Source organism: Monodelphis domestica, chromosome 8 (assembly GCF_027887165.1).
Source record: "Monodelphis domestica isolate mMonDom1 chromosome 8, mMonDom1.pri, whole genome shotgun sequence".
Taxonomy (NCBI): domain Eukaryota; kingdom Metazoa; phylum Chordata; class Mammalia; order Didelphimorphia; family Didelphidae; genus Monodelphis; species Monodelphis domestica.
Genome location: NC_077234.1, coordinates 82,821,417 through 82,848,180, shown reverse-complemented (window position 1 = coordinate 82,848,180; position 26,764 = coordinate 82,821,417). Strand labels below are relative to the sequence as shown.

The 26,764-nt window shown below is 35.1% G+C and overlaps 1 protein-coding gene across 4 annotated transcripts in view; it reads right to left on the bottom strand.

The window, feature by feature from the left end:
- PTH2R (parathyroid hormone 2 receptor) overlaps window positions 1-26,106 on the bottom strand; it is a 153,563-nt gene extending 127,457 nt beyond the window's left edge. The window contains exon 1 of one of the 4 annotated variants that reach the window (XM_056807773.1): window positions 25,109-26,106. In XM_056807773.1, coding sequence (XP_056663751.1) covers window positions 25,109-25,183 — 75 coding nt within the window. In that variant the 5' untranslated portion in view covers window positions 25,184-26,106. The remainder of the gene's footprint in view (window positions 1-25,108) is intronic. The other 3 variants (XM_007501827.3, XM_007501826.3, XM_001369519.4) reach the window with 3 other exon arrangements.
- Window positions 26,107-26,764: the final 658 nt, after the last annotated feature.

Below are 26,764 nucleotides of genomic sequence, written 5' to 3'. Positions count from 1 at the left end.
AGTAAGAAATGTTATATATTTCTATTTGTCGTGGTTTTGGCATTGTTTCAAGGCAGGGTTATTATATGGAGAGGGATTTTTTTTTATTAAAACCCTTATCTTCTGCCTTGGAGTCAATACTGCGTATTGGCTTCAAGGCGGAAGAGTGGTAAGGGCTAGGCAATGGGGGTCAAGTGACTTGCCCAGGGTCACACAGCTGGAAAGTCTCTGAGGTCAGATTTGAACCTAGGACCTCCTGTCTCTAGGCCTGGCTCTCAATCCACTGAGCTACCCAACTGCTCCCTATGGAGAGGGATTTTAAGCAAGTAGTTGTGCTTTACAAAGTGTAATAATAAAGCAAAGTTAATTCATTTTATTAAAAATTAAATTGAAAGTTAAAGATAAATTGTGGTGAATAAATATGAAATTAGAGGCATGAGTAGAGAAAGAAAAATAAAATGCTTTTAGTTTTAGAAAAAGGAATCTTCTTACCTCGCTGAATATTAATAATTTTTGATTTGGCAGGACACAGAGTTCAGCTAATCCCAACCTCCTCATTTTACTGATGATGATCATTTTACCTGGATGAATGTTCTTTACATAGTTTCTGTGAGACTGACTGACTCAGTGAATAGGCGAGAACCTACACTTTCAGAATTTATATTCTAATGGTAGCTCTGACCCAGACTCTGCTTTTTGTATTTCATAAAATGATTTCATTAAAGAGACCAAAAGATGAACTCAATTATGCTTTCTATGTGTGTTTGAATTCCAAATGGATCTATCTTTCAAATAAGGACAACAGAAACTAAACTCACTCTGTTGCACTGTGATTTGAATATTGGCAATCTAATCATATCATACAATCCTCCAAATCCCAAATGTCAGGTAAAAAGAAAGAAATGAGACATTATTGGCAATATTTCAAGGGATTATGGCAAGGAAACTGCTCCTTGCTACTCATTTTCCAGAAATAGTTACAAAAGATCCTGCTTTCTTAAACCACCGTTGTGAACAATGACTCCTTTTTACTAACATTTTGGGAGATAGTGGATTAAGTTTGAGTCCATTTGTTTGATCTCAAGAACTAAAAGGATAATCAAAGACTATATAATAAAAATATAATAATACCAATAATGAATTATCAGCCAGATATTTTACCAACATTTAAATACTTGGGTACCTTATATATATATTTATAGCCTACATCACTAAAAATTATAGAAGCACTTAAAGCATGTGGGGAAAAATCCATGGATTTAGAGGTATGTATGGGGAAGGGAATAACTTAATTATCCAAATTATTGATATTATTTATGTGGGCTTTGTTGAGTATCACAAAACCTTTCAACCAGTTCCATGTTCATGATGTATTTGTATGTTCTAAGCTCAGCTGAAGTTCTACTCAGGAGGCTTTCAACCTACAGAAAATGAACTTAAATCCTCATAGATTGATTAAACTACAAAACCTAGTAATTTTTTCACTTACTCAATATTCCAAGAATATTAAATATCAAAGAATAATAGCAGTTATTATTACAATAATGTAATATATATGTGATTGATTCAAGGATCATTTCTAATTATGCCTCATACGAATGAATAAGGAATGATAATGAACATACTCTATTTTATAGAATGCTTTAAATTTTGCAAAGCACATTTCATTCATTTCCTCAGGTAGCTGGTAGCACAGGAATTAGGAAAACCTAAGTTCAAATGTGGCCTTAAACACTTATTAGCTATATAATCTGTGGATGTCACTTAACCTCTGTTTGTCTCAGTTACCTCAACTGTAAAATGGGTATAATTACAGCAACTAATTTTCAGCATTATTTTGAAGAGCAAATGCTCAACACAGAGCTATATATGAGGAAGATGAGGGCCAGTCAGATCTCCCTTACTCTAAGATCAGTTCTCTACCTACTGTGTCAGCATGCCTACTCTGTTTCAGGCAATCAGTTAGCATTTATTAAGCATCTACTGTGTACCAGGCACCAGGAACAGAAAGGCCAAAGAGTCCTTGTTTTCAGGGAACACAGACCTGAATGGACCATAGGCTAGCATTTGAACTCATACCAACACAAAGATCACCTTTATACACACACCCAGTTAGTGGTCAAGTTGGTCTTCATAGAATCTTCAGGAGGTAGAATCTATTACTACCCAAAGGAGACCATTCTTCTTTTGGATATCTTTTACATTTGAGTAATATAAGGGGGGGATTATTTGCCATTTCATTTATAAACATCATTCCAAATCTTTTTGTCCTAGCATCCAGATATAACTGTAGAGACCTTACAGTGTACTTTTGGATAAAGATAAATATCCAAACCACTAAAATTATTCAGAATGATCCCTCTACATTATCCCAAAGACAAATGTTACAATCAATTTAGCTGTCTCTAGGAGTAACAATTTTTTGTAGCATGAAATGCTACATTTTAGTTCATCATATATAACTCCAGTAAAAAAGAATTAATACCTTTAATATCAGTTATAACTCTTAATGCAAACAAAATTGGCTCCTTATTGAGAAATGACATCAACAGAATACCTTGCCTTCTTAGGAGAAGAGGAACTGTCCCACTCTAATATTAGTGCCTAAAACTAAGAAATTATCAATTTTCTTCTCCAAAACAAATGTTACATGTGTTTGTGTATTCAACTCTTTGCATATATGTTTCATGTAGATAAACTAACTCAGTTGGTTGGCCATCTAATTACATTTCATTATCTGAGAAATGTGTTCTTTATCTACTTAGTTTTTTTCTGTGTCGATTATTGATCAACCTCTTTTGAGTGACCATGAATTGATCTTAAGGGAAACTTTTCTGTTGTTCATTTCAGTCAAAACTATCATCTATTGGCAAAGACGAGCATCTAGACTGATTCATCTACTTTACGGTAAGAAGAAGTTGATAGCAGACATTTATTAAGCACTTTCTATATGCCAGGCACTGTGCTAAATTCTTTTCAAATAGTATTTCATTTGATCTAAGGAGTTCCTCTTCCATTTGAAATTCTTATGGGATAACCATCATGAAAGTGGCAAATAATGGTGAGCATAGGACGTCATGTTTGTTCACTTGATAATCAGATTTAATTTATGCATCATTTGAATCACAGGCTCTAACAAAATGGACCTTAGTATGATTTGGGACTAGGCTAATCTCTCATTACATCTTTCTTCTCACTAACTCATGATCTCATCTAGTAAAAAAATTTAAAAATTCAATATTTGGATCATTTGAAAATTTCTTTGCCTTAATCCCCAAGCACAATTGTTTTTGACCATTGTGGCAGGACTTAAAGATAATCTGTTAAATTAAAGAGGTGATAATCAGAATTTTCTTTTGGGAGGATTTACCTTAATGAATTTATAGATCTTTTAAATTTTGGAGTTCATACATCCTATTGAAAATTCTGCTAATTAAGAACATTTTCAAAGGCTATACACATAAGAAAAGTTTTTGAACCTTTAACTGACAACTCTTCAGTCAATCAGAAGTTTAGGTGTCTTCTCTGCCTGGAAATTTTTGACAAGGAAGAACAATTTCCTTCAAAAAATGGAAGTATGCAGGCTAACTACACAATGACCCATTAGGTCTATAGGGAAAAAAAAGAGGGACTTTCAATATTAGAATTGTTAGGGATTGGTATTTGTTAGACTATTAAAATATATTCTTTGATTTTCCTAAGGAAGAGAACAAGAATTTTATATTGCTTATTGTGATGGCACTGAAAATGCAATGTGTTCAGAAACCGAGTAGCTGTAAACCAAAATGATTGCTTACATTTTACCATATTACAAATATGATAATGCTATAGGAAAGCTTCCAATTTTACTCTCAATATTCTGCTTAGAAGAAAGAAAATTGTTCTAAGAGAAAAGTAATACTGAAAACATGTACTTAAGTGAATCCAGAGACAAAATATTAAGTTTTTCAATGGAAAATTGAGCTCTAGTTCAGACTGAAGCCTATTATTTTCACTTTACGTTTCTTGCTTTTTATTGTTCATTTTTGCAACATGGCTAATATGGAAATATGTTTAATTTGACTTCAAAATTTTAATTGATATTATATTACTTGCATTCTCAATGAATCAAGGAGGGGGGAGGAAAACCATTTAGTACTCAAATTTTATCTTAAAAAATAAATGTTAAAAATAAATAAATTAAAAAATTAAAAATTCCTTCTCTCTAAAAAAAAGGAGTTATCTCTTAGCAATGAAAGCATGATAATTCTGCATTTAGAAGAAATCAAGGACAGTCTAATAAACATACATTTATACAAACAGAAAGTACATAATGACAAAAAGTAAATATTTGTGGGAGTCCCCAAGTGTGTAAATTGGTTCCATGGTAATGTTTTTATTATAGTTTGATTTAACATTCCTGGTTCCTGAATAAGAGATGAGAAGGATATATAGTTTTCAGGTATAATAATGATTAAACATTTACAATGAATCAATTCTAAAAGAATGATAATATAGCTATAGGCATTTATATAATAATTTTGTTTTCAGAGGTATTAAGACCTCATTTAAATATATTAGCACATTAATCTTCCTAATGTCCTTATGAAGAGGGTATAGATTGAGGAAAGGGGGATAAAGTCATTTGTCATATTCAGTGATGGGCTGAATCCAGATTCCATGCCTCCTGACACCCAACCTAGTTTTAGTTCAAGAAAAAGTAATGACTTAATGCAAGCCCAATTCTTTATTCCTTCACTGAGTAAACCTCAATTCCTTTTAGAATAGGATGGAGAAAATCTCAATAGATATTTATAAGAACACAATCATGTAAGAAGAAGAGACAAGAAGTATTAAAGAAGTCAGAGATCATTAGGTTGAAACTTCTCATTTTGCAGATTAAAAATGAGAAAAATACAGAAGAATTGACTTTCCCATAGCCACATAGAGAATACATAGCAGAGATGATGCTAGAATTTCATACTGCAGTGCTTTATCTGTTACTATATAAAAGATGGTACCGCCACATGAAGTGTCTATTAGTAAAATCCCATTAAAGACAACTGGACATTGGATAAGTACTATGCATTATTTACAAAAGTTTATTACAGCTAGAGATTTGGGGGGGGATTGTAGCTTAGCATAGCATTTCGGTAGGGGGAGGCAACTTTCCCTAACTGTATACTCTATTCATTCCCACCATTTTAATGCATGATGACCCCTTTTATTAAACAGCAAATGTTACGGGATGTTAGGTTTCATTCAGGACCACAGTGACTTCCCTTCTATTTATTTTTAGCTTCTGTACCTTTATTCATTTTCTCATTTTGTGTATGTATGTGTGTGTGTGTGTGTGTGTGTGTGTGTGTCTAGTATTAGAGCATATGATAAGGAGTCTCTGTTGTCTCTTTTCTAATGAATAATTGTCTGGGAATAGGATTAATAAACTCATGAATGAATACATGTAGGACAAACTTCTCTTTGATCTTGCCTAGAATTGTGATTGCTACCACATAGGACCAGCTACTCGCTCTCCTTTCCTCTATATGTCCCTGTCTCTCTGTCCCTCTGTCTCTGTCTGTCTGTCTCTCATTTTCTTAATAAACTTTTTCATTTCGCCATTTTCAAATACTTAATACTTAGAATGAAATGAAAATTGAAAAAGGGAAAATAAATGGATTTCATATAGGAATCCAGAAGCTAAATGTTTTAGTATACTTCAAAATATACCAAATATAAAGATAACGAAATAATACTTTGCTCTGAAAGCATTTGCTTAAAAAATAAGGGCCATGACTAGGGGACAATGAGATATAAATGTTCATTTTACAGTATTTTATTAAACTACTACTGAACTATAATTATGGAGCCATAATTACTAGAAAGATGTTCAGAATGAGGCAATGTGTAGCAGAAGCTATAGAAACAGCATGTACAAGATAATTGGGCAGGACACACCAACAACAATTTCGATTATTCACAGCGTGGTATTATCATTTGGGAGTGAATATAGGTGATGTCACATAACTAGTGCTATTCAGCTAACCAACTAGCCCATTAACCTTTTAACTTTATTCCTTCCATTAGAGTCCTCTTCATTTCTTTAGGTGTTTTTATTATTTTTTTAAACTTTTTATTGAACATGTATTCTTCACAGTACAGTTTGTGCTGTCTAAGGTAAGAATATAAGTTTTATAAATTTTAATTAATGATCAGGTTTAGTAGTTCCTGTTTTGTGACATAGGGACCAATCTTGTGATCTCTCCAGATATTTTGGGAGCTCTAGGAGCAGATCCTTTGTTATACAAATACTTTCCTTATTTAGTATGTATAGTTTTTTAGCATAAATAAAACATTTATTTTTTGTTTAATATTTAAAGATCACCATCTAACAAGCATCTCATCAAAAGTCATTGCATTCCCCTAGCAAAGTTTATTTTTATTTTTATTTCTTTTTGTGGTGGTGAGAATATATGAGGCAGTTGGCATGATATGTAGTGACTATTTTGAAGAAGTCTCTGGATTTGATAATTACTAAAAGTACAGGAATATTCATACAAGGAAGCAAATTTAGAGAACTGGAATACTTTGTCAAAGGTCCCCAGGAAGCTTATTATCAGTAAAGTAGGGATAAAAACACAGTCCATTTGGTTCCTCATCCATTGTTCACTGAAAGATTTTAGACTCTTCTGCTTATTCACCATGAACAGTTATATAATTGAACACCTCTGTGTGATGAGTTTTTCAGGTCAAATTAATCTTGTTCCACTCAACAAAGTTGGGGATGATTGTGAATAGATTATGTTGGGGAGGGAAGGAAGTGGTTTATGAGATTTCATTAAATAATGCTTTCAGAATTCTATAAATATATTGGAAGAAAATCATCATATAATTTTTTTGGAGGTATAAGTATGACTCACAGCATTCTCTAAGTGGAATCTCAATAGACTCTAAGTTAGTCAGAAAAATGGCTTGAGAAACTATTTAAGGTGTTTTTTTTTGTGTGTATTTTACTGAATACTAAAAGAACAAACATTTAAAGTCACTTTTAGAATAGAGGAAAGAAATGTAAATTTTCAGTGGTATTTTCCTCCATCACCTATATTCATAAAAAATTAGCTCGAAAATGTTACGCAATTCCCATAAAGTAAAGAAAAAATTTCCCAAAATCAAGGCTTAAATCATTCAGTTAAATGAAAATAATACCTATTAATATCAATGGAAGCCATATATATATATATATATATATATATATATATATATATATATATATATATATATATATATATATATATATATATATATATATATATATATAACAGATTCCTAGTTAACATTTATTCTTTATGCTTTAGTTCATTAAAACTCTAATTCAAAATATGGTGAATTCCTGAAATTAATATCAAATTAACACTTAGTGACTAATGTATATAAGGAGTCATCTTAGTATAAAGGAAATATGTATGAAGAATGTTTACAGGCAGGATATTAAAGGAATTGACAGCCAAAATTGAAAAGGCTAGGTTTCTATGGCAGCAAAGAGTTGAAGGTAAATATAATCATCAACTTCACCATTATTTTTGTCATTTTCATTTTAGTTTGTCTGAAGCACAGAAACACAGTCACTTTTTTTACAAGTTCACAAGAACAGTGGGGGCAAAGTCAAGATGGTGGCTTAGGAGAAGCAAAAGGTGAAATCTCTCTGACTATCCTTCCATACCAATCTTTTAAGAGTCCTTCAAAAAAGACAGAAATCCAAACTGAACAACAAGACAGAGCTACAGAACTCTCCTGCTGAAAACAACTTGAAAGGTAGGCAAAGAGAGTTAATTTCCATGGTAGGGAGAAACAGGAAAGAAGACTTGGCTGCCTGAATACCCTGTCCCAACCTAATGTGCTGAGACCTGAGAATAGACATGGGTTGACTGTGGGATTTCCAGGAAGGGGCTTCAACCATGATGAAGCACCTCAGATCCATCATACAACATCTAAGACTCTGACAGTGGCTATCAGGGAAAAACTTGGGGGGGGGGGAAGCACATCTGGTTGGGCACCTTTGGCCTCTATGGTGACTTGGCTACACTGAAGATTTGGCCTCATGGCAGATTAGCATGGCAGGTCAGCTCAATCAGTCTAATTCAGTATACTAGCAGAGGAAATAGAAGACCTGTCCATGGCAGGGCATTTCAAGTGCCTTGTTCCTTTAAACCAACAGAGGGATGAGTTTAAAGTCTAGGGGGGAGGAGTAAATAAAAAGAAGGAGGTAATGATTGAAAACTTCTATGGGGATAAAGACCAAAGAACAGAACCAACAGAGGATGATAAGATCTAAGGAACTTCAAGCAAAACCTCAAAAAATCCAGGAAATTGGATTCAGACTCTGGAAAATCTCAAAAAGGAATTTTAAAATCAAATAAGACATGTCGAAGAAAAATGGGAAAAGGAAAACAACAGCTTAAAAAACAAAATAAGTCATCTAAAAACAGAGGTCCATGAATTAAAATAAGAAAATAGTATCTTAAAAACAGGAATTGATCAAGTGGAAAATGAGGCAAAAATGTCAAAGGATGTAAAGAATGACTTAAAAAGAAGAATGAACCAATTAGAAAAGGAGAATCAAAATGTCATGAAAGAAATTTAGTTCTTAAAAATTAGAATTGGGCAATTAGAAACTAATGACTTTAAAAGGCATCAAGAAATAATAAAACAAAATCAAAAGAATGAAAAAATATGAAATATCTCTTTGAAAAACAACTGACCTGGGAAATATATCTAAAAGAGACAATTTAAAAATTATTGGACTACCTGAAACTCATGACCAAAAAAATATCCTAGATATCATGTTACAGGAAATTATCCAAGACAGCTGCTCTGATATTCTTGAACAAGAGGATAAAATAGAAATAGAATGAATCCACAGATCAGCTGCTCCATTAAATCCCCAAATGATAACTCTCAGGAATGTTATAGCTAAGTTCAAGAGCTCCCAGGTCAAGGAGAAAATACTCCAATCATCTAGAAAGAAACAATTCAGATATCATGGAGCCCCAGGCAGGATCACACAGGATCTGGCAACCTATACACTGAAGAACTGAAAGGCTTGGAATATATTCTGGAAGGCAAATGAATTGGCTTTACAATCAAGAATCAACTACCCAGCAAAACTGACTAAATTCTTTTAGTGGAGATTATGGTTATTTAATAAATAGAAGATTTCCAAGCATTCCTGAAGAAAAGACCAGACTTAAACAGAAAATTTGAGGCACAAATATAAAATCAAAGAGAACAAAAAGTTAAATAAGAAAGAGAAAAATATATACCTCCTATATGGAAGGATAATATCTGTAAGTCTTAAAAATTGTTATTATTATCATAGTAGTTAGAAGTATACATAGAGGGTGTGGTAGTAAACTATTTAGGATGACATTTCAAAAATATATATAAAACTAGTGAAAAAGAGGATAATACTAAGAGAAATTATAAAAGAGAAGTAAAATGAGGTAAATATATATCAGGTAAAGAAGCATGGGGTGAGGGGAAGACCGATACAATGGAAGGGAAGAAGAGGTTGGTGACAGGTCACACTTAAACCTCACTCTCATTGGAATTGGTTCAGGGAGAGAAGAAAGCCAGATTCACTGGAATATAGAATTATATCTTACTTGATAGAGAAGTTGAAGGGGAATAAGAAAAACTTATTAGAAAAAAATAACAAAAGTTCATCTGGAAAAACAAAATATCAAGAATATCCAGGGAACTAATGAAAAAAAATGTGAAGGATGGTGGCCTAGCAGTACTATAAAGCAGTGATCATCAAAACAGTATGGAAATGGCTAAGAGACAGAAGGGTTGATCAATGGAATAGACTTGGGGTAAAGGACCTCAGCAAGCTAGTGTTGAATAAACCCAAAGATCCCTGTTTTTGGAATAAGAAACCACTATTTGACAAAAACTGCTAGGAAAATTGGAAAACAGCATGGTAAAATTAGGTTTAGATCAACATCTCATGCACTATACCAAGATAAATTCAAAATGGGTAAATGACTTAAATATAAAGAGTAAATTTTAAGTAAATTAGGGGAACATAGAATAATATACCTGTCAGATCAATGGGAAAGGGAAGGATTTAATACTAAGCAATAGTCAGAGAACATAACAAGAAACAAAATGAATAATTTTAATTATGTTAAATTAAACAGATTTTGTATAAACAAAACCAATGCAAACAAAATTAGAAAGCAAATTAATAACAAAATTCTCTGACAAAGTTCTAATTTCTCAACTATATAAGGAACTAAGTCAAATGTACAAGAAATCAAGCCATTCCCCATTTCAAAAATGGTGAAGGGACCTGAATAGGCAGTTTTCAGATGAAGAAATCAAAACTTTCAATAATCACATGAAAAAATTGTTCTTAATCCCTCCTGATTAGAGAAATGCAAATAAAAAAAAACTCTGAGCTACCACTTCACATCTAGCAGATTGGCCAATATGACAGTAAAGAAAAATAATAAATGTTGGAGTGGATGTAGCAAAATTGGGAAACTAATACACTGCTGGTGGAGTTGTGAATTGATCCAATCAATCTGGAAGGTACTTTGGAATTATTCCCAAAGGGCTTTAAAGGAATGCATGCCCTTTAATCCAGCAATACTACTACTAGGTTTATACCCCAAAAAGATTAGAAATAGTTTGTACACAAACATTTTTGTGGTGCTCTTTGTGGTGGCAAAAAAATTTTGCAAAATGAGGTGTCCCTGGATTGGGGAATGGCTGAATAAATTGTAGCATATGATGGAGATGGAATACTATTGTGCTGTAAGGAATGATAAACTACTTGATTTCTATAAAAACTGGGAAGACCTTCATGAACTGAGGTGGAGTGAAATGAGCAGAACCAGGAGAATATTTTACACAGGAACTGAAATATTATGGGACAATCAAAATGTAATTGACTTTGTTAATAGCAATTCAATGAATGTTATCCACATTGAGTAGAAATGCAGAAGAAAAACATATAATTTATCACTTGTTTATATGGGCATAGGATTTGGGCTTTTGGCTTTAAAACTCTATTATTATAATGAATAATATGGAAATAGGTATTGAGTGAGAGTATGTGTATAACCCAGTGGAATTGCTTGTCAGCTCCAAGAGGGGGAAGAGAAGAGGGTAGAGAGAACATGAATCATGTAATCATGGAAAAATAATTTAAATAAATATTTTTTAAAAGTTCAAAAGGACAATCTGAACCCCTATAAATGTGTATGGCACACCTGAGCAGGGCTTCATAGCCATATAGTTTTCACATCAAATCCCTCTAGTAGTTATTTTTCTATAATGACTCTTAAGGTAGACATTTGCAATCAGAGTGCTCTCTTTAATGTATAGGTACATATAGTTAGTTTTCTGAGCCGTTGCCCAAGATTTGAAATGGTTAATTCTACAGACAGGACAAAATGGAGGTAGAATGACCAGCATATTTTTACTTACTGAAGACAAAAGTATGAATCATTGTTCATGAAGTGAAAATTCTGGATGACTTCTTCTTATAACTCGTGCTATTTATAAATGTTATGAATATTAGAGCTAGTAGGAAGGGTCCTCTACCTTTAGGGAATCCAATCCAATGAACATTTATTGAGTGACTTTGGCATGCCAGGCAACTGTCCAAAGTGCTGAGGATACAACAAATGAAAAGGAAAATCATGTGTCCTCAATAAACAGAAAACATAAAGCTTTTAAATCAAATTACTCAATGTGCAGATGTCAAAATTAAATTGTAGATCTAAAGGAACTATCTTAGCTATGGCTGTATAGCAAGATACTGACATAGCCAAGATTAGCATGAAAGGATTCGAAAGAAAAATCAGTATGAAAATGTGACTCTTTCTTACACTCAAATTTCCAAGTAAAATTATGCCATTATATCCATACTAAATTTAAAAATTCACATGCATTGCAGCCAGATTCTAATCTGTGTGACTAATGAATCCCTAGAAGTAGTTGCATGTATTTGAATTCTTGCTATTCAAAACTATAATTATGTAAAATATGGTAATTGGTTCCAGCCCAATGGAAACATGCATATGATTTTGAGTAATGCAACCCTGTTAAAGAATTCTTTATTCATACTAAGCAGAATCTAGATGTATAGTATGGCTAGATTTACTAATACTGGGAGGGAGGACTATTTATTATGACAAGCTAAAAGGTACTCTTAGTGCAGTTTTTTCTAAAATCCTTACCTTCTGTCTTAGTAGCAATTCTGAAGACTGAAGAGCAGCAAAGGCTGGCCATCAAGGTTAAGTGACTTGCCCAGGGTCACACAGCAGAGAAGTGTCTGAGGCCAAATTGGAATCCAAGTCCTCCCCGCTCTTGGGTTGGGGCTCTATACACTGTACTACCTACCTGTTCCTTCTAAGTGCAGTTGTGATATACATGAGAGGCAGTGATGTAGTGGATAGAAAGCTGACTGTGGACCCAGGAAGACATGGGTTAAAGTTTTGCCTTTGACAAATGCTGGCTATGTGGCCCAGCACAATTCATTTAAGTTCTCAGTGCCTTAGGCAACTCTTTAATACTATCCACAGTAGAGAAAATGCCAAATCTGGATTGGTATAGAAAGCAGAGTTTTATTAATGTAATCACAGGGCCATTTTCTATCCTATAATTTGTCCCCTAGAATCAGGCTACTCTTTGTTTTTATTGGAGGATATTTTTAGGAAAAGAAACACAAAATAACATAAAAATGGACACAACACCAAAATCTTATAATGGAAGGAAGAAAGGAAAACATTTATTCATTGTCTACTGTCTGACAGGATTGATACTAAGCACTTTATGAATATTATCTCATTTTATACTCAAAACAACCATAGAAGTGATGTTACTATTATTATTCTAATTTTAAATTGAGGAAATTCAAAGAGATAGAAGTGAGTGGGCAAATTAGTACTCCATCCATTTTGATTTCCCATCTCAAAGAAAAGAAAAGATTGGCTGGAAATAAACATCCCCTATCCTTTTTTGCTGATTTAAAAAATGAAAAAGTACTAATTGCTTATAATGGTGACTGCTACTAAATTTAAGCAGAAGGGTTACTTAAAGGTAGAAAACTAGTGTAACTAACATAAACCAAAGAACATATCTAGGGCCATAGATAATACACCTAGAGAATATCAGCATACTCTCTGTGTTTCTAAAACACCAATTAAGATACTGTGATTGTAAGTTCTATTAGAAAAATAATCTAAAAGGATATATCAGTTGAAATTGTGTAATTACTATGGGTTGCATGGACACATAAGAGTCTTTAAGTTGATAGGATATTTTAGATACTCACCATCAAAGATCTTAGATTCATTTATACTATTTCCTATGTGAACCAATTTTTAAGTTTTAACAAAAATAGCATTTTGCATGTTATCTTTAAAGGATTGACTTTTGCTCATTTAATAGGACTGTTAATTCCCTATATGAAGAATGAAACATTTTAGATCTGGAAGGAACCAAAGCAGTCTCTGAGTCCAATTTCTACATTTTACAGATAAGGAAATTTAGGTTCTGAAAGTGGAGTAATTTCTATTTCTATGCACTTCCCACTGTCAGACATAATTATCTTTTTACATTGAGAAACGACAACTCTGTCCTTTAATTTAATTAACAGAAAATTATGGAATATTTATTCTATATGAGAAAAACAGTGAAAAAGAAAGAAGGCATATTAGGTAAAGGGAAAACATAGGTAGGGAAGGAAATCTTGACATGAAGAATTAAGAAAAACTTTAGAAGAACTTAATACAAATGGAGATTTTCCCAATACAAGTAGAAAACTTTGCTGTTTAGAGTAACAATTATAGTAGATCAAACATAATAGTTATTGAGTTTGATGACAAGCACTTACTATATATAAAACACTATGGAGAAGCAGCAAGGTGACTCAGTGAATTGAGAGCAAGGTGGAGAGATAAAAAGTCATGGATTTAAATCTGGCTTTAGACACTTGGCTAGTCTTTTCACTGTCATTACCTAGCCCTTATTGTTCTGCCCTGGAACCAATACACAATATTGATTTTAAGATGAAGGTAAGAGTTAAAAAACACTATGTAAGGAGTTGTGGAAGCTATAAAGAAGTTCAAGTAACTGTTATGGCCAACAGTCAGTTTATAATAATCTAGTACATAATAGTAACAGCAGTGATGATGATGATGATGATGATGATGATGATGATGATATTATCTGGAATAATGTAACACTTTAAGGTTTTCTAAGCATTTTATAGATGTTATTTTATCATCATAAGAACCCTAGGAGGTAGGTTTTATTATTATCTCTACTTTAAAAATGGAGAAACTCAGGTAGAGAGAGGTTGGGTCACTTGCCCAAGGTCAGATAGCCAGAACGTGTCAGAGACAGGGTTTGAATTTATAGACCTTCTTGACTCCTGGACCAAAGCACTATCCACTGGGCTTCCAGATGCTTCAACAACAACAAAAAGATTCACACAAATAACAACAATATAAGGCAGCATATAAGGATATGTTAGAAAAGAAAGAGAGTTTCTCCTTTGAAGTTAAAGGATGTAATCCACCTTTGATTACTGGTCATTGATTACTCTTACTATCAATGTGACTTTGGGTAAATCACTCAACTTGCTGAGCCTTAGTTTCCTCTCTATAAAAATGAGAGGATCATGCTAGAAAGTCCAAGGATTCCTTTACTCTAGATCTGTAAATCTTTTTTTTTTATTTGAAAATTTTTTATTTAATTAATTAATTTAGAATATTTTCCCATGGTTACATGATTCATGTTCTTTCCCTCCCCTCCTCTCAACCCCATCCCGTAGCCAATGAACAATTCCACTGGGTTTTACATGTGTCCTTGATTGAGACCTATTTCCCTATTATTAATATTTGCACTAGGGTGATTGTTTAGAGTCTACATCTCCAATCATATCCACATTGAACCATGTAGATCTGTAATTCTTTGAGGCTGAATTGTCAAATATATACCCAACAGGTTAAAATGTAGTTGGGGAAATATTTAACAAAATAAATAAAATACAATAAAACCTAGATAATATCACATTTTAAAATTAAGTCAACATGTGGCATGCAGGGATCCTTGTATATTTCTACTGGAGTTTGACACCACTTCCTTCAAGCACATGTGAGGCTTATCATGCTTATTAAAGCATTAATATGTTTCTTCTATTAATTGTGAGCAAGTTGGGTAGAATAGAATAATGGCATTGATCCTCATTTACAGCATGTTTTTAAGGCTTCTTGAAGATCCATTAAACCATCTCTGCACCCCATACAATGAAACTCATTATAAACTTTTTAGGTATCTCCAGGCTATGTTTATCAATGTGAAAATGTGAGAGAAACCTTTGCTCAAATGGCCACCACCAGAATTTTGTTTCTGTATTTTTATTCCATTCAAAATTAAATTGACAGAGAGAGAACTTCCACTCTGGAAGCCATTTTATACAGGAGTGCCTCTCTAAAACCAAAGAAACCCATATTCTCATTTGGGTGAGGAAGCAGCATATAAAAGCATACACAAACACACTCTGTGCCACCTATCTTCATTTAACAGTGACATTAATCAGTTGTTATTGAGTGTTTTTGTTTTTATTTTTTGTTTTTGGCTTTTAACTGGACTGTTAAAAAGTAAAAGGAGGAGCCAGCTAGGTAGTTCAGTGGATTGAGAACCAGGTCTAAATTTATGAGAATCTGGGTTCAAAAACTTCCTAGATGTGTCACCCTGAGCAAGTCACTTAACCCCCATTTTCCTAGCCCTTACCTCACTTCTGCTTTGAAATCAATACATAGTATTGATTCTAAGATGGAAGATAAGGGCTTAAAAAGAAAAAAAAATAAAGCCCTAATTTCTCAATTATGGGCAGCAGTAGCAGCCTAGTTAGAAATAGGGGGTTAAGAGCATCTGAGTATTGAGTACTGAGTATTTGAGAGAGAGTATTGAGAGAAGCAGCCTTCCAATGTTGTTTTTCACTTAGGAAATGTTAATTAAGCTGGTTGTTGTAATGTAATTTAAATTAGACTCTGAATGTCATCATGAGCATGCAACCAGCTCCCTCCCTAATCATTAGACTAGAGAGTGCTTGACAGGACCTACTGCTGTTTTTTTTTTCTGGATTTTTTTCTTCTGGAAAATCCTGTCATTCTCTGTAAAAATCTCTTACGAGTTTGCTAGCTGCTTTCATTTGGTGACATAGAATAGAATGGCTACAATTACTCTAGCATCCTTTTTGGGAACACTATTCTCCATTAGTATATGTTCAAAGTCACATATAGTTGTAGCTTGTTAATCCCAACTCACAATTATTTAGCTTACATAATGACTTATATTAAGGTTTTACAGAGTATTCTCTGTAGGAATCCATTAGATCTTTTCATAAACCCTCATAAAAAGTCGGTGCTACAGTTATCTTTATTTACAGATGAGAAAAATAAGATAAATGGGTTTTTGTGAGTCATATAACTAATAACTGACTCAAGATTCCAACCCACATCTTCTTGATTCTAAATCCAATTCTTTATTCACTATACTATGTAATGTACTTTTAAAAAGCCTTCCTTCTTACCTTCCATCTTGGAATCAATACAGTATATTGGTTCCAAGGCAGAAAAAACAGTGGTACAGGCTAGGCAATGGGGTTATATGATTTGTGCAGACTCCCATAGCTAGGAAGTGTCTGAGGTCATATTTGAACCCAGGACCTCTCATCGCTAGACCTGACTTATAGTCCATTGAGCCAGCTAGCTGCTCCTGCAATGGACTTTCAATCAACCAATCAGCAAATAAATATTAAACACCTACTCTGTGCTGGATACTATGCTAGGTCCTGAGGATATAAGGGAAATGAAGGAAAGAGTTCCTACTCACAGGGAGTCCACATTCTAATGAGAGACAATAAATACATATAAAATATACACAGCGTATATATATATAAAGTGAAGAAAAGTATACAAAATAAGTAAAAGTAATTTAGAGTTCAGGTCACTAGCAGTTCTGGGGGCTCTGAAAAGCCTTCATGTAGAAGATGGTGCCTGAGATGCTTCATAAATGAAGACAGGGACTTGATGAGCAGAAGTAAGGAGCAAACGTATTTGAGGCATGAGGGACAGCCAGCTCAGAGATGTAGACACTGGAGATGGAGCGAAAGTCTATGAGGGAAGACCTGAGAAAAGATTAGCTGGGCTGAATCTCAGCATAAAGAAGATGGGGGATAATGCTCAAATGAAGCCACAAAGATGTGTTGGTTTTTGAAAGCTAAAAATAATTAAGTTTCACTAGTCATTAAGGTGATTTTCATAAGGATAAGTTAATAATAAAAAGGGCAGAAAATGTGCAAAGGAAGAGATTTGCATTGATTGTCAAAGGGTGTAGCATATTGCCACTGTTTCAAATACTTTGATACTTAATATAATTAGGAAAAATGCTGATTTTAATGTCAACAGCTAAGAGATGTGTTAAAAAAAAAACAACCTTTTTCCCATATGTGATGTTAGACAATTTTGGAAAGAAAATGATTTATTGTATAGACTTGAGGACTTAAATCTCTATTAGCAAGATAGAATGATGCCTTACTTATATAGGAATCTTACTGTTATTAAGAGTTGGATAAAGATTTTTCAGTAAACACAGAATAACTGTGAAAATGAAAAGCACAGTTTTAAGGATACCAAAAAGCCACTATTGTGTTGAGCACTTAAGAACTGCAGAATCATGGCATGCCACCTAATTTGCATATGTTAGATTATTTAAGAGAATAAAATCTGAAACATGTAAATAATTAGAGATTGAGGTATGATTTTAAAGGTATAATTTTAAAAAGACAGTCAAAAATAATTATGCCCGCCTTCCTGAAATTAATTGAACTACTATCAAACAGTTAAATTGAACTAACTATGATAGAAGGAATTTAGGAAGTTGTGAATTTTTTAAGTAAAGGATGAGTTGGGGGCAGCTGGGTGGCTCAGTGGATTGAGAGTCAGGTCTAGTGATGGGAGGTCTTGCGTTCAAATCTGGCCTCAGACACCTCCCAGCTGTGTGACCCTGGGCAAGTCACTTGACCCCCATTGCCTAGCCCTTACCACTCTTCTGCCTTGGAGCCAATACGCAGTATTGACTCCAGGATGGAAGGTAAGGGTTTAAAAAAAAAAGTAAAGGATGAGTCAAGAATCAGGAGAATTTCATTTAAGAATAAAGGAGGAAAGAATCTTCATGCAAGAAAGGAAAAAGAACCTAAGAAGAGTTAGAGCGGGATGAAAAACAGTGTATTCAAATTCTGGCAAAAGTAGTTAGCTAAAAGAATATTTCAATTCAGTGATTCAGGAATAGTAAGAGAACCGATACCTTTCACTAATAGTGACCAGCAACTGGCTTTCTCAACCAACTAGGTTTGGAGGAGGATGAGCCTCTGCTTTCTCTTGGTTTATGAGAGAAATGTAGAAGGGGTTTTGTAACTTCTAGAAAGCTGGTGGGCTGCCTTAAATAATTAATTTGAACTGTGCTGTTACTGGAAAATTCAGTATCCAGATGAGTGAATGCTGAGTCAGTCTAAATATTTATCCCAGAACTGGTCAATTTGATGAGTTTGGCAGTTGACTTACAAAGAACTCTTATTCACATGAATAGGCAACTTTTTCTAAATGCTCTTTTAAGGGTGATGGGTAATTTATACGAGTTTAGCAAGGCTATGTGCAAGTAGAAAAAAGAAGATAATTTCCCCCCAGCTGAAGAGCCATGAGGATAAATAATCAAACAGTGAGCATAGTAGCAATTTGGGGGGGGTGGCATAAAAAACTATCATATTTAACAATGAAGAGATCATCAGGAACTCTGGAAAAAAGCAGATTTAATTGAGTGACAAGGTAAGAAACCTGATTTTAATGGCTTGAGGGGTGAGATGATAGTGGATACAAGAAGTATTGACAAGCAGCTTGGGTGTGATAGGGAGAAGAAATAGAGGACAACTTCTTGGAGAGATTGCCATATAGAGCCAATGGATTTTTTAAAGATGGCAGAGGCTAAAGGCAATGGGAAAGGAACCAGTATTTAGTGAGAGATTAAAGGTTCAATAAAGAAGAAGTTGAAGATATAAACTGTTAAGATGGGGAGGGATGGGATAAAGTGTATGTGTAGAGAGTCTTGGTCAAGGGTAAAGCTGCCTCTTTGTTAGAGGTCAGAAAAAGAAAAGAGATGATGAGATGTGAAGGGATTTTGAAATGAAGAGAATGGGGGAAAGGTGGCAGCTTAACCATGTCATACAATCCAATAAAAGAGTAAAAGGACGTATTTGCTGCAGTAAGGGTCCAGGTGAGTACAGGTAACATGTATTTATAATGAACTCAGTTAGCATTGTTGTACACCTTCCTCCAATCACTTGTGAGAAAGGGCAGTGGAGATGGAGGGTGAGAATAATCCAGGAGAGAACCTTGAAGTGGCAATGGGGAGCAAGAAATTGAATTCCCTCTAGAATGATAAGGTCCAGGAGAAGGGTATAAAGGAAGGTGCCCCCAGTGCTGTAGCCAAAAATGCTGTATTGTCAGAGGGAAGACAAGTCTCAATGAAGTCTAGTAGATAAGAGTCTGAGAGGAAGAGCTCCAAAATTCAGTAAAGCATATTTACTACGGATCAGAAATTTCTGCAGGCACATTGGAGGAGGTATGCAGGGTTAGAATAGGATGTGAGGAAAGTGTGGTTGTAAAGAATGAAAATAATAGAATGGGAGAAGGGGTTGGGGATAGTTTTCTCCTAAATGGACAATAATTGGTTAGTGCAGAGATGGGGAGAAAAACCCATGGGGAAAATAGTGGATGGCAAATAAATAGTGAAGCTCACAGTTTCTAAGAGGTATTGTAGAGAATGATGGATTAGGCCCATATCAATTCTTCCTAATCTGTCTGGGTTTGGTCTTGACCCATTAGGTTTAGCTATTTCTGCTCCTCTTCTTGGTTAGGCCATTACATAGATGCTCTGAGACATTGGTGTCAAACTCAAATAGAAACGAGGGTCCCCAAACTCTGTATACACAGTGACTTAGAAAATCACATATTAATATTATCTGATTTATTTTATTTTTATTTATTTTGTTAAATGTTTCCTAATTACATTTCAGAGTATCTTGAGTCACAATGGCTATGGGTTTGATAACTCTGATTTGACATAAAATAACCTAAGTGCTAATACATACAGCTGAAAAGTGATAGACTGGAATCCTTTATCTTCTTACTTAAAATCCAGACTACCTCTTACATAATGATGATATAGGAATTCTAACTCTCTAGACGAGCACAGTAAACTTAAAAGTTGTGGGGGAGCAGGGAGGGACACATTGATTCATTTTCTTCCAGAGAACTTAAAAAATCACTAGTACATTAGCCAATGGTACAATATCTGTGGTGAATAATTAGTTCTCTAAGTCTTGCCCATTGGTGAAGCTAAATGGGTTTTTAAAAAAATATTAAATTCTCTTAGAGTGCTACTAGTCAAGAGATATATAACTTCCTCTCTTAATCTTTCCATGCTATGAACTCTGGATGAGAAATGTGACATGTGCCATCCCCTCCCTTGTCTAGGAAAATAGATGAAGCCTGGTTTAAAATAGAAATTGGAGAACAAAGATTTTAAATCTAAGGTCCATGAACTTGTTTTGATAACTATATATTAAAATAATTTGTTTTTTGACAATCATACTTAATGTGCTTTATTAATAATTGGTATTTATTAATAAAATATAATTAATTGATTTTTAATAATTAATTATATGATTTATTACTTAATAATTAATTATAACATTATACCAGGGACAGCTAGGTGGCTCAGTTGATTGAGAGCTGGGCCTAGAGACATGAGGTCCTGGGTTCAAATGTGACCTCAGACACTTCCTAGCTGTATGACCATGGGCAAATCACTTACCCCCCATTTCCTAACCCTTACCAGTCTTCTGCTTTGGAATCAATACACAATATTTATTCTAAGGTGGAAGGTAAGGGTTTTAAATAAAAAATTAAAACATTATTCCAAGCTAATAACCATAGGTTTTAAACTGCCAAAAAGGACCATGACCCATAAAAAGATTAATTACAGATGCACACTATAGAAAGTAGTTAGAGAGGTGATGGCTAACTAGAAATCAGACCAAAGATTGAAAAAAAAAGATGAAGGCCAAAAAAAGGAGTATTTTCTTTGCATGAAAAAAATAATACAAATTAGCATGCCACCCCAGAATAAAAAAGATAAAAATGCATAAATTGTGCTGAAGGGAATATATTTTATTCAGACAAAAATTAATGTAAGATAGGCATTAGAGCAAAATTCCATTTGCATTAATAGAAAATCATAGAGCTAAGGGGGGAAATGTCATGAAAATGTTTGCATAGTATTTTGTAGCATAGGAAAGAGAAGTTAAAAAAGAGAAATAGTCAATAAAAATGGAAACAGGATCTTAGAGTTTAAAGCCTATGTGGGAGAATAATTGATTAGGTCTTATTGCAGATAGATCCACATTTAAGATACTCAGCTCTCTCCTTCTTACTCAGTAAGCAAACACACTCATTTTAATTTGGTTGCCCCAGCACTTACTCTCCAGGGATTGTGACACTATCTCCAGTAGGGAGAGAAATTACAGTAAAGTTTGAACTCCATTAAATGCTTATTAAATGAGGAAATGACTTATGAATCAATTTGCCATGAATCTGTTGGGTAAGATGGCCAGCTGGACCTTTTCACTCCAGATCTGATGATTGAGTTCTTAGACCAACAAAAGCCAAAAGAAAATTTTCAACAAAGATAACCCTGAAGCACAATAGAAATCAATCAATCAATCAATTGATTAAAAGCCAGTGCTGGTGATATAAAAAGAGGCAAAAGCCAGTTGAGGCCTTTAAGGAACTGATAATTCTTATCTGGAAAGTCAAGTCAAAAGTCTCTTCTGAGACAAGAGTTGTGCTGAATGTTGGGGTACAAAAGAAAAAAAAAAGCTGGCCAGGAACAGTTCCTACTTCCAATGAGCTCACAATCTATTCATAACTGTAAAGACAAAAAAAAGCTGGAAATTAATAGAAATAGTATATGTAGAGAATTTAAAAATATTTTGTTGGTTTTATTTCCCTTTTCTTGAAAACTGAGTTAGTCTTCAGAAAAAAATCAGGGACAATTAGGTATCAAAAAGAAAAAAAAGATACATTGATAAGAAACTGTCATTATGTTTCATCTAAAAAGTTTTAAGAAGAAAAGAAAAACAAGCCAATGATCCTCTGTTAGGTAACCTAATTTAAACGCCATACTGGAGAGCAAGACCAGCTCTATTGCAGTCCCTAGTGCCTATGAACATTACCTTTTAAAGACTTCTATTTTTTATCCTTAATAAATAGAGAAAGTGTTACAGGGCTGGTCTAATTCCTGTGCAGTGCTGGCAACAGCAAGCTAACCCAGCAGTTCCTGGCTCTTTTCCATCTTGATGCTGCCTTGCTTTGGGAGATTAAAAGGACTGCCAACAGTTAGTTCTAATTTCCATGGACCTTGTCTTCCCTGTCTACTCCTTATGGACACAAATTCCTTACAAAAAGATAAATGAGTAAAATTCTAGATATCACTAGAAAAGAACAAGGACAAACCGACCTTCAAATGGCTAAATACAACTGCCCTTATGGGATAGATAGAAGTCAAAGTAGATCAATTATACATACATACATACATACATACATACATATATGTGTGTGTGTTCAATTTTGCAAAGGGTTTCTCCCTCCTAGTTTAGCATCAACAGAAATGCTTCCCTTCTCCTCAGAGGATGTTCCCTACCCTAGGGGCTCAATAGTTGTAGGGGATGCCTGGTTGCTAGTTATACTTTTTGCAAATGTTTTCATATTTTAAATTGAAATATAAAATTTTATTACTCACAAAGTAAGAGACTTTCAGTGAATTAACAAAATCACAGAGGTCTCATTTTATAAATAAGGAAACTGAGGCCTAAAGACATAAATCTAACATATATATAAATATTATACACATAAATATATTAGATTTTATATTTTATATAAATTAGATTAGATATATAGATAGACATAAATAAATATAATCTAAGGAAACAGATAGTTTAATGGTAGAAAATAGACTAGAACCCTAGTGTCCTGACTTCCATTCTCATAATCTTTCCATTATCTGTTTTTCAGAGGAAATCTATATGGTCTTTGAATTTAGCATTTAGTTTATTTGTTTATTACTAAAGGAAAAATCCTTGGTTCAGTTTCCCACATTTTCATGTACTATCATTTGAAAGATGATAAATTCCAACTGCAAGTGGCTAACAGTTTGAACTAAGTATTTAGAAAAACACAAATAACATTTAATTGATGCCTTGCTTTAAGACTGTTTACTACAAGTTAAAAAAAAACACTTAATCTAAAAGCAGAATGCAATTATTAATGCAGAGCACTCTAATTGGGCATACTACAGAGATTTCCTCCCCATTTAGTAAAAGATATTTCCTTATCACCTTAGAAAAATCAACCAGTGCACTTAACATTTCTAGCAATGCTTGCTTGCAGTTAATTTGCACTATAAACAAGCAAATGGGTCTTACAAGAGCAATATTCCAAATAGATGGCATAGTGGACCTAGAGTCAGAAAGACTCATCTTCTGGAGTTCAAATAACAGCCTCAGACCCTTACTAGCTATGTGACCCTGAATAAATCCATTAATCCTGTTAGCCTCAATTTTCTCATCTCTAAAACAAATTGGAGAAATGACAAACCACTGCAATATCTTGCGATCATGAAGAAGTAGACACTACTAAATAACAACATTCCAAAGGAAAGACAGAGGGTCCCATTAGGAAGAAGATGATTTTCAATAGTTTCCAAAAGCAAAATTTCTTGTCCATTACACTTCCCATGTAATTGCTGCAATCAAAGTCCACTCATTAACTTGGAGGTATATTTGAGTTTAAATAATTTTTTAAGTTTGCTCTCCATTGAAAAGCCCCTGACCAGTTCTATAAATCAGTGATAGACAACTGACTTGGCTTTCATTTCCATTAGAGGATTTAAGACATAGTGATGATACTCTCTACAATCAAAAGTATTTCATAATTCTCCCATTTTTTTTTTAGAAATGCCCATTCAATCCCTAATTTATTAGATTAGAAATATAATAGCTACTTTAATGGACCATAATTGCTCTTTTGAAATTATTGAACTTTTGATAACTGTCATATAAGATTAGAGAACAAGATATCATCAAGCATGGTTAGTTACCACTGACAAAAATATTATCATGAATTAGGAATTGCTTTCCCAAAAGAGGACAGGTGAGTGAAAGCACCGCATAGGGAAGTGAAGGAGCGCCCCCTACTGTATTGAAGAGGGAAATGGAACGTTATGTAAAATAAATTCACAATTACTGTAGTTCCCACTTTCTATCATTCGTCAACACATACATTTCACTTATTCAAAAAAAGCTCGGAGTTTAAACCTGTTGTTTTGTCTTGGTCAGATAATTCTGCAATACAAGTAGACCACACACCTGTATGAATACATCAAAAAGTGAATAAAGGCTCTGATTTTAATATAACAACACTAGAAACAAAACTGGTCTTTCCTATCTAGCTTCCCTCACTTTTGGAGAGTCTATTTGAAACAGAGGAGGAAAGTTTAAGATTTTAAGTAATAGCCATACTCTTTGCTAAACTCCAAGTGTCCTCAGGTCTGGTTGGATGACTCATATACGAGATCTTTGGGAGAGTTGTCTCGTGGTGGAATTGTCTAGGAAGAGAAGTATTCATTCCTTCACCTTTTCTCCCCGTCTCCACACCCCCTTTTTTGTCTAGGGGGACCCCCTCTTTATTTTCTAGGACTTCTGCAAGGCAGTGCTCAGGAAAAAGTAAGTGGCCATTCCCATCCCTACGACTCTGCCAAATGTTTCCAAATCCCAGGCTTCCCTACCACCTGTAGGATTCAGGAAGGGGGAGGTAATCCAGGATCTCCCTAGTAAATAAGAATCTCCTCTGGGTAGGTCCCTGGGAAAGATGGGATTCGGTGGGCAGGTGATTCTTCCCGGCCCCCCCCTCAGGCCCCCCTCCCCCCCCCCCCCCCCCCCCCCCGTCCTCCTTACCTGTGCTTTGGTCAGGAGACAGCTGCTGAGAGCCATCCAGCCCCAGACATAGGGCAGCCCCCGGGGCTTGACCATGGCTAATAGCTAGAGATGGGCAGCACAGTGGAGAGACGGAGGGGTACAACACTTCACTATGAATCCAGGTACTGCCAACTTTGTTCACGCTCGTCAAACTTGTGGCTCCCCACAGAGAGTTCCAACCAGCCCCTAGTCCTCTTGTCACGAGGGCAGGGCAGCCGGTGCCCAAGTTTGCTCGGACTGTTGGCAGAGACGAATCTCTTCCCGGGCTTCCGGGGAGTCCCAGCTTTCTCGCGTTCTTTTGGGCCAGGTTGTCTCCAGTACAGTCAGTCGATCCTCTCTTGGTCTCTCATCTGGGAAATGGTATACTCTAGGTTTACAAACAAACAAACAAGCACAGGCTCTGCCTAGGCTGCAGTCTGGAAAAGGGAGAAGCCCGGAGAAGAAAGGAGAGGGCAAAGAAGAGGGCGGGAGGAAAGCCCCTGCGGATCGCCCTGGTGCCAGGCAGCTCCAGGGGCTCCTCAGAGCCCTTGTCCTCTACGAGTTCTCTTGGTGCTTCAGCCAGCAGGCAGGATGGAGCTAGTGAACTGAGCTGCATCCGTTTCCCGTGTTTCAGCTCTGCTTTCTGTAATATCACCCTGCCTTCTCAGCGATCACTCCAGAAAGTTCTCTGAATGACCGCACAACCTGATTAGTCACTTGAGGTAGGAGGGCAGACAGGATTAACAACTCAAAACCTCTGGCGGACTGGTACCCTGACTTTCTCTGACTGATTATAGTAGTCTCCCAAGTCCTCTGAATCCTGTGCACCTTTCCCTATGCTGTTTAAATATAGTACTTAGCCTCGATTTCATTGATGTGAATACTCCTCTCTCCGATTGGAACCTCTCCATGCTTTAGTTGAGAAGCCTCACATATTGTGGCATAAAAGTAAAGGATTCACTTTTTGGACGATCAAAGCAATTCTCTTGTAAAGAAAGCAGATTCCCTTTTCCAAGGACCATAAATGAAAGATAGTTGTAGACTTGCCAGAGACTAGCTGGTGAGTTTTAAAAAAATCCTCCCAGAGCTCATATTGCCTGCAATACTGACTTGGGTGGAAAGGACTTGGTTTTGATTATCCCCTGTACCTGAAGCTAAGGGGAAGTTCTGATCATTCCCTGTCCCCAAAGTGTTAGATTTTACCCAGCTGCCAGTAGTCAGGGAGGATATGCATTGGGTAAAATATCTGGCCTGGAGTCAGGAATAGCTATCTTCCTGAGCTCAACTCTGACCTCAGACACGAGTAGTGCTAGGTGGGTGAGTCATTTAACTCTGTTTGCTCCAGTTTCCTCATCTGTAAAATGAGCTGGAGCAGAAAATTGCAAACCACTGGAGTATATTTGCCAAGAAAACCTCAAGTTGGGTAACAAAGAGTTTGGACATGACTGAAAAACAATTGAACAATTGTCAGTTAACAACACAGTTTTTGTGATCAGATCACCTACTAATCCTGTTCGCTAGGCTGCAAAGAACACTGACAGGTTGTCAAACTGAGAATGTGTGAATAAAGAGATTTGGTTTAAAGTTTCATAGTTCATTAGGTTTTTTGACTGCTGGTCTGCTCTAGCGCTGACCTCAAGAAATGTCTTTTATTTG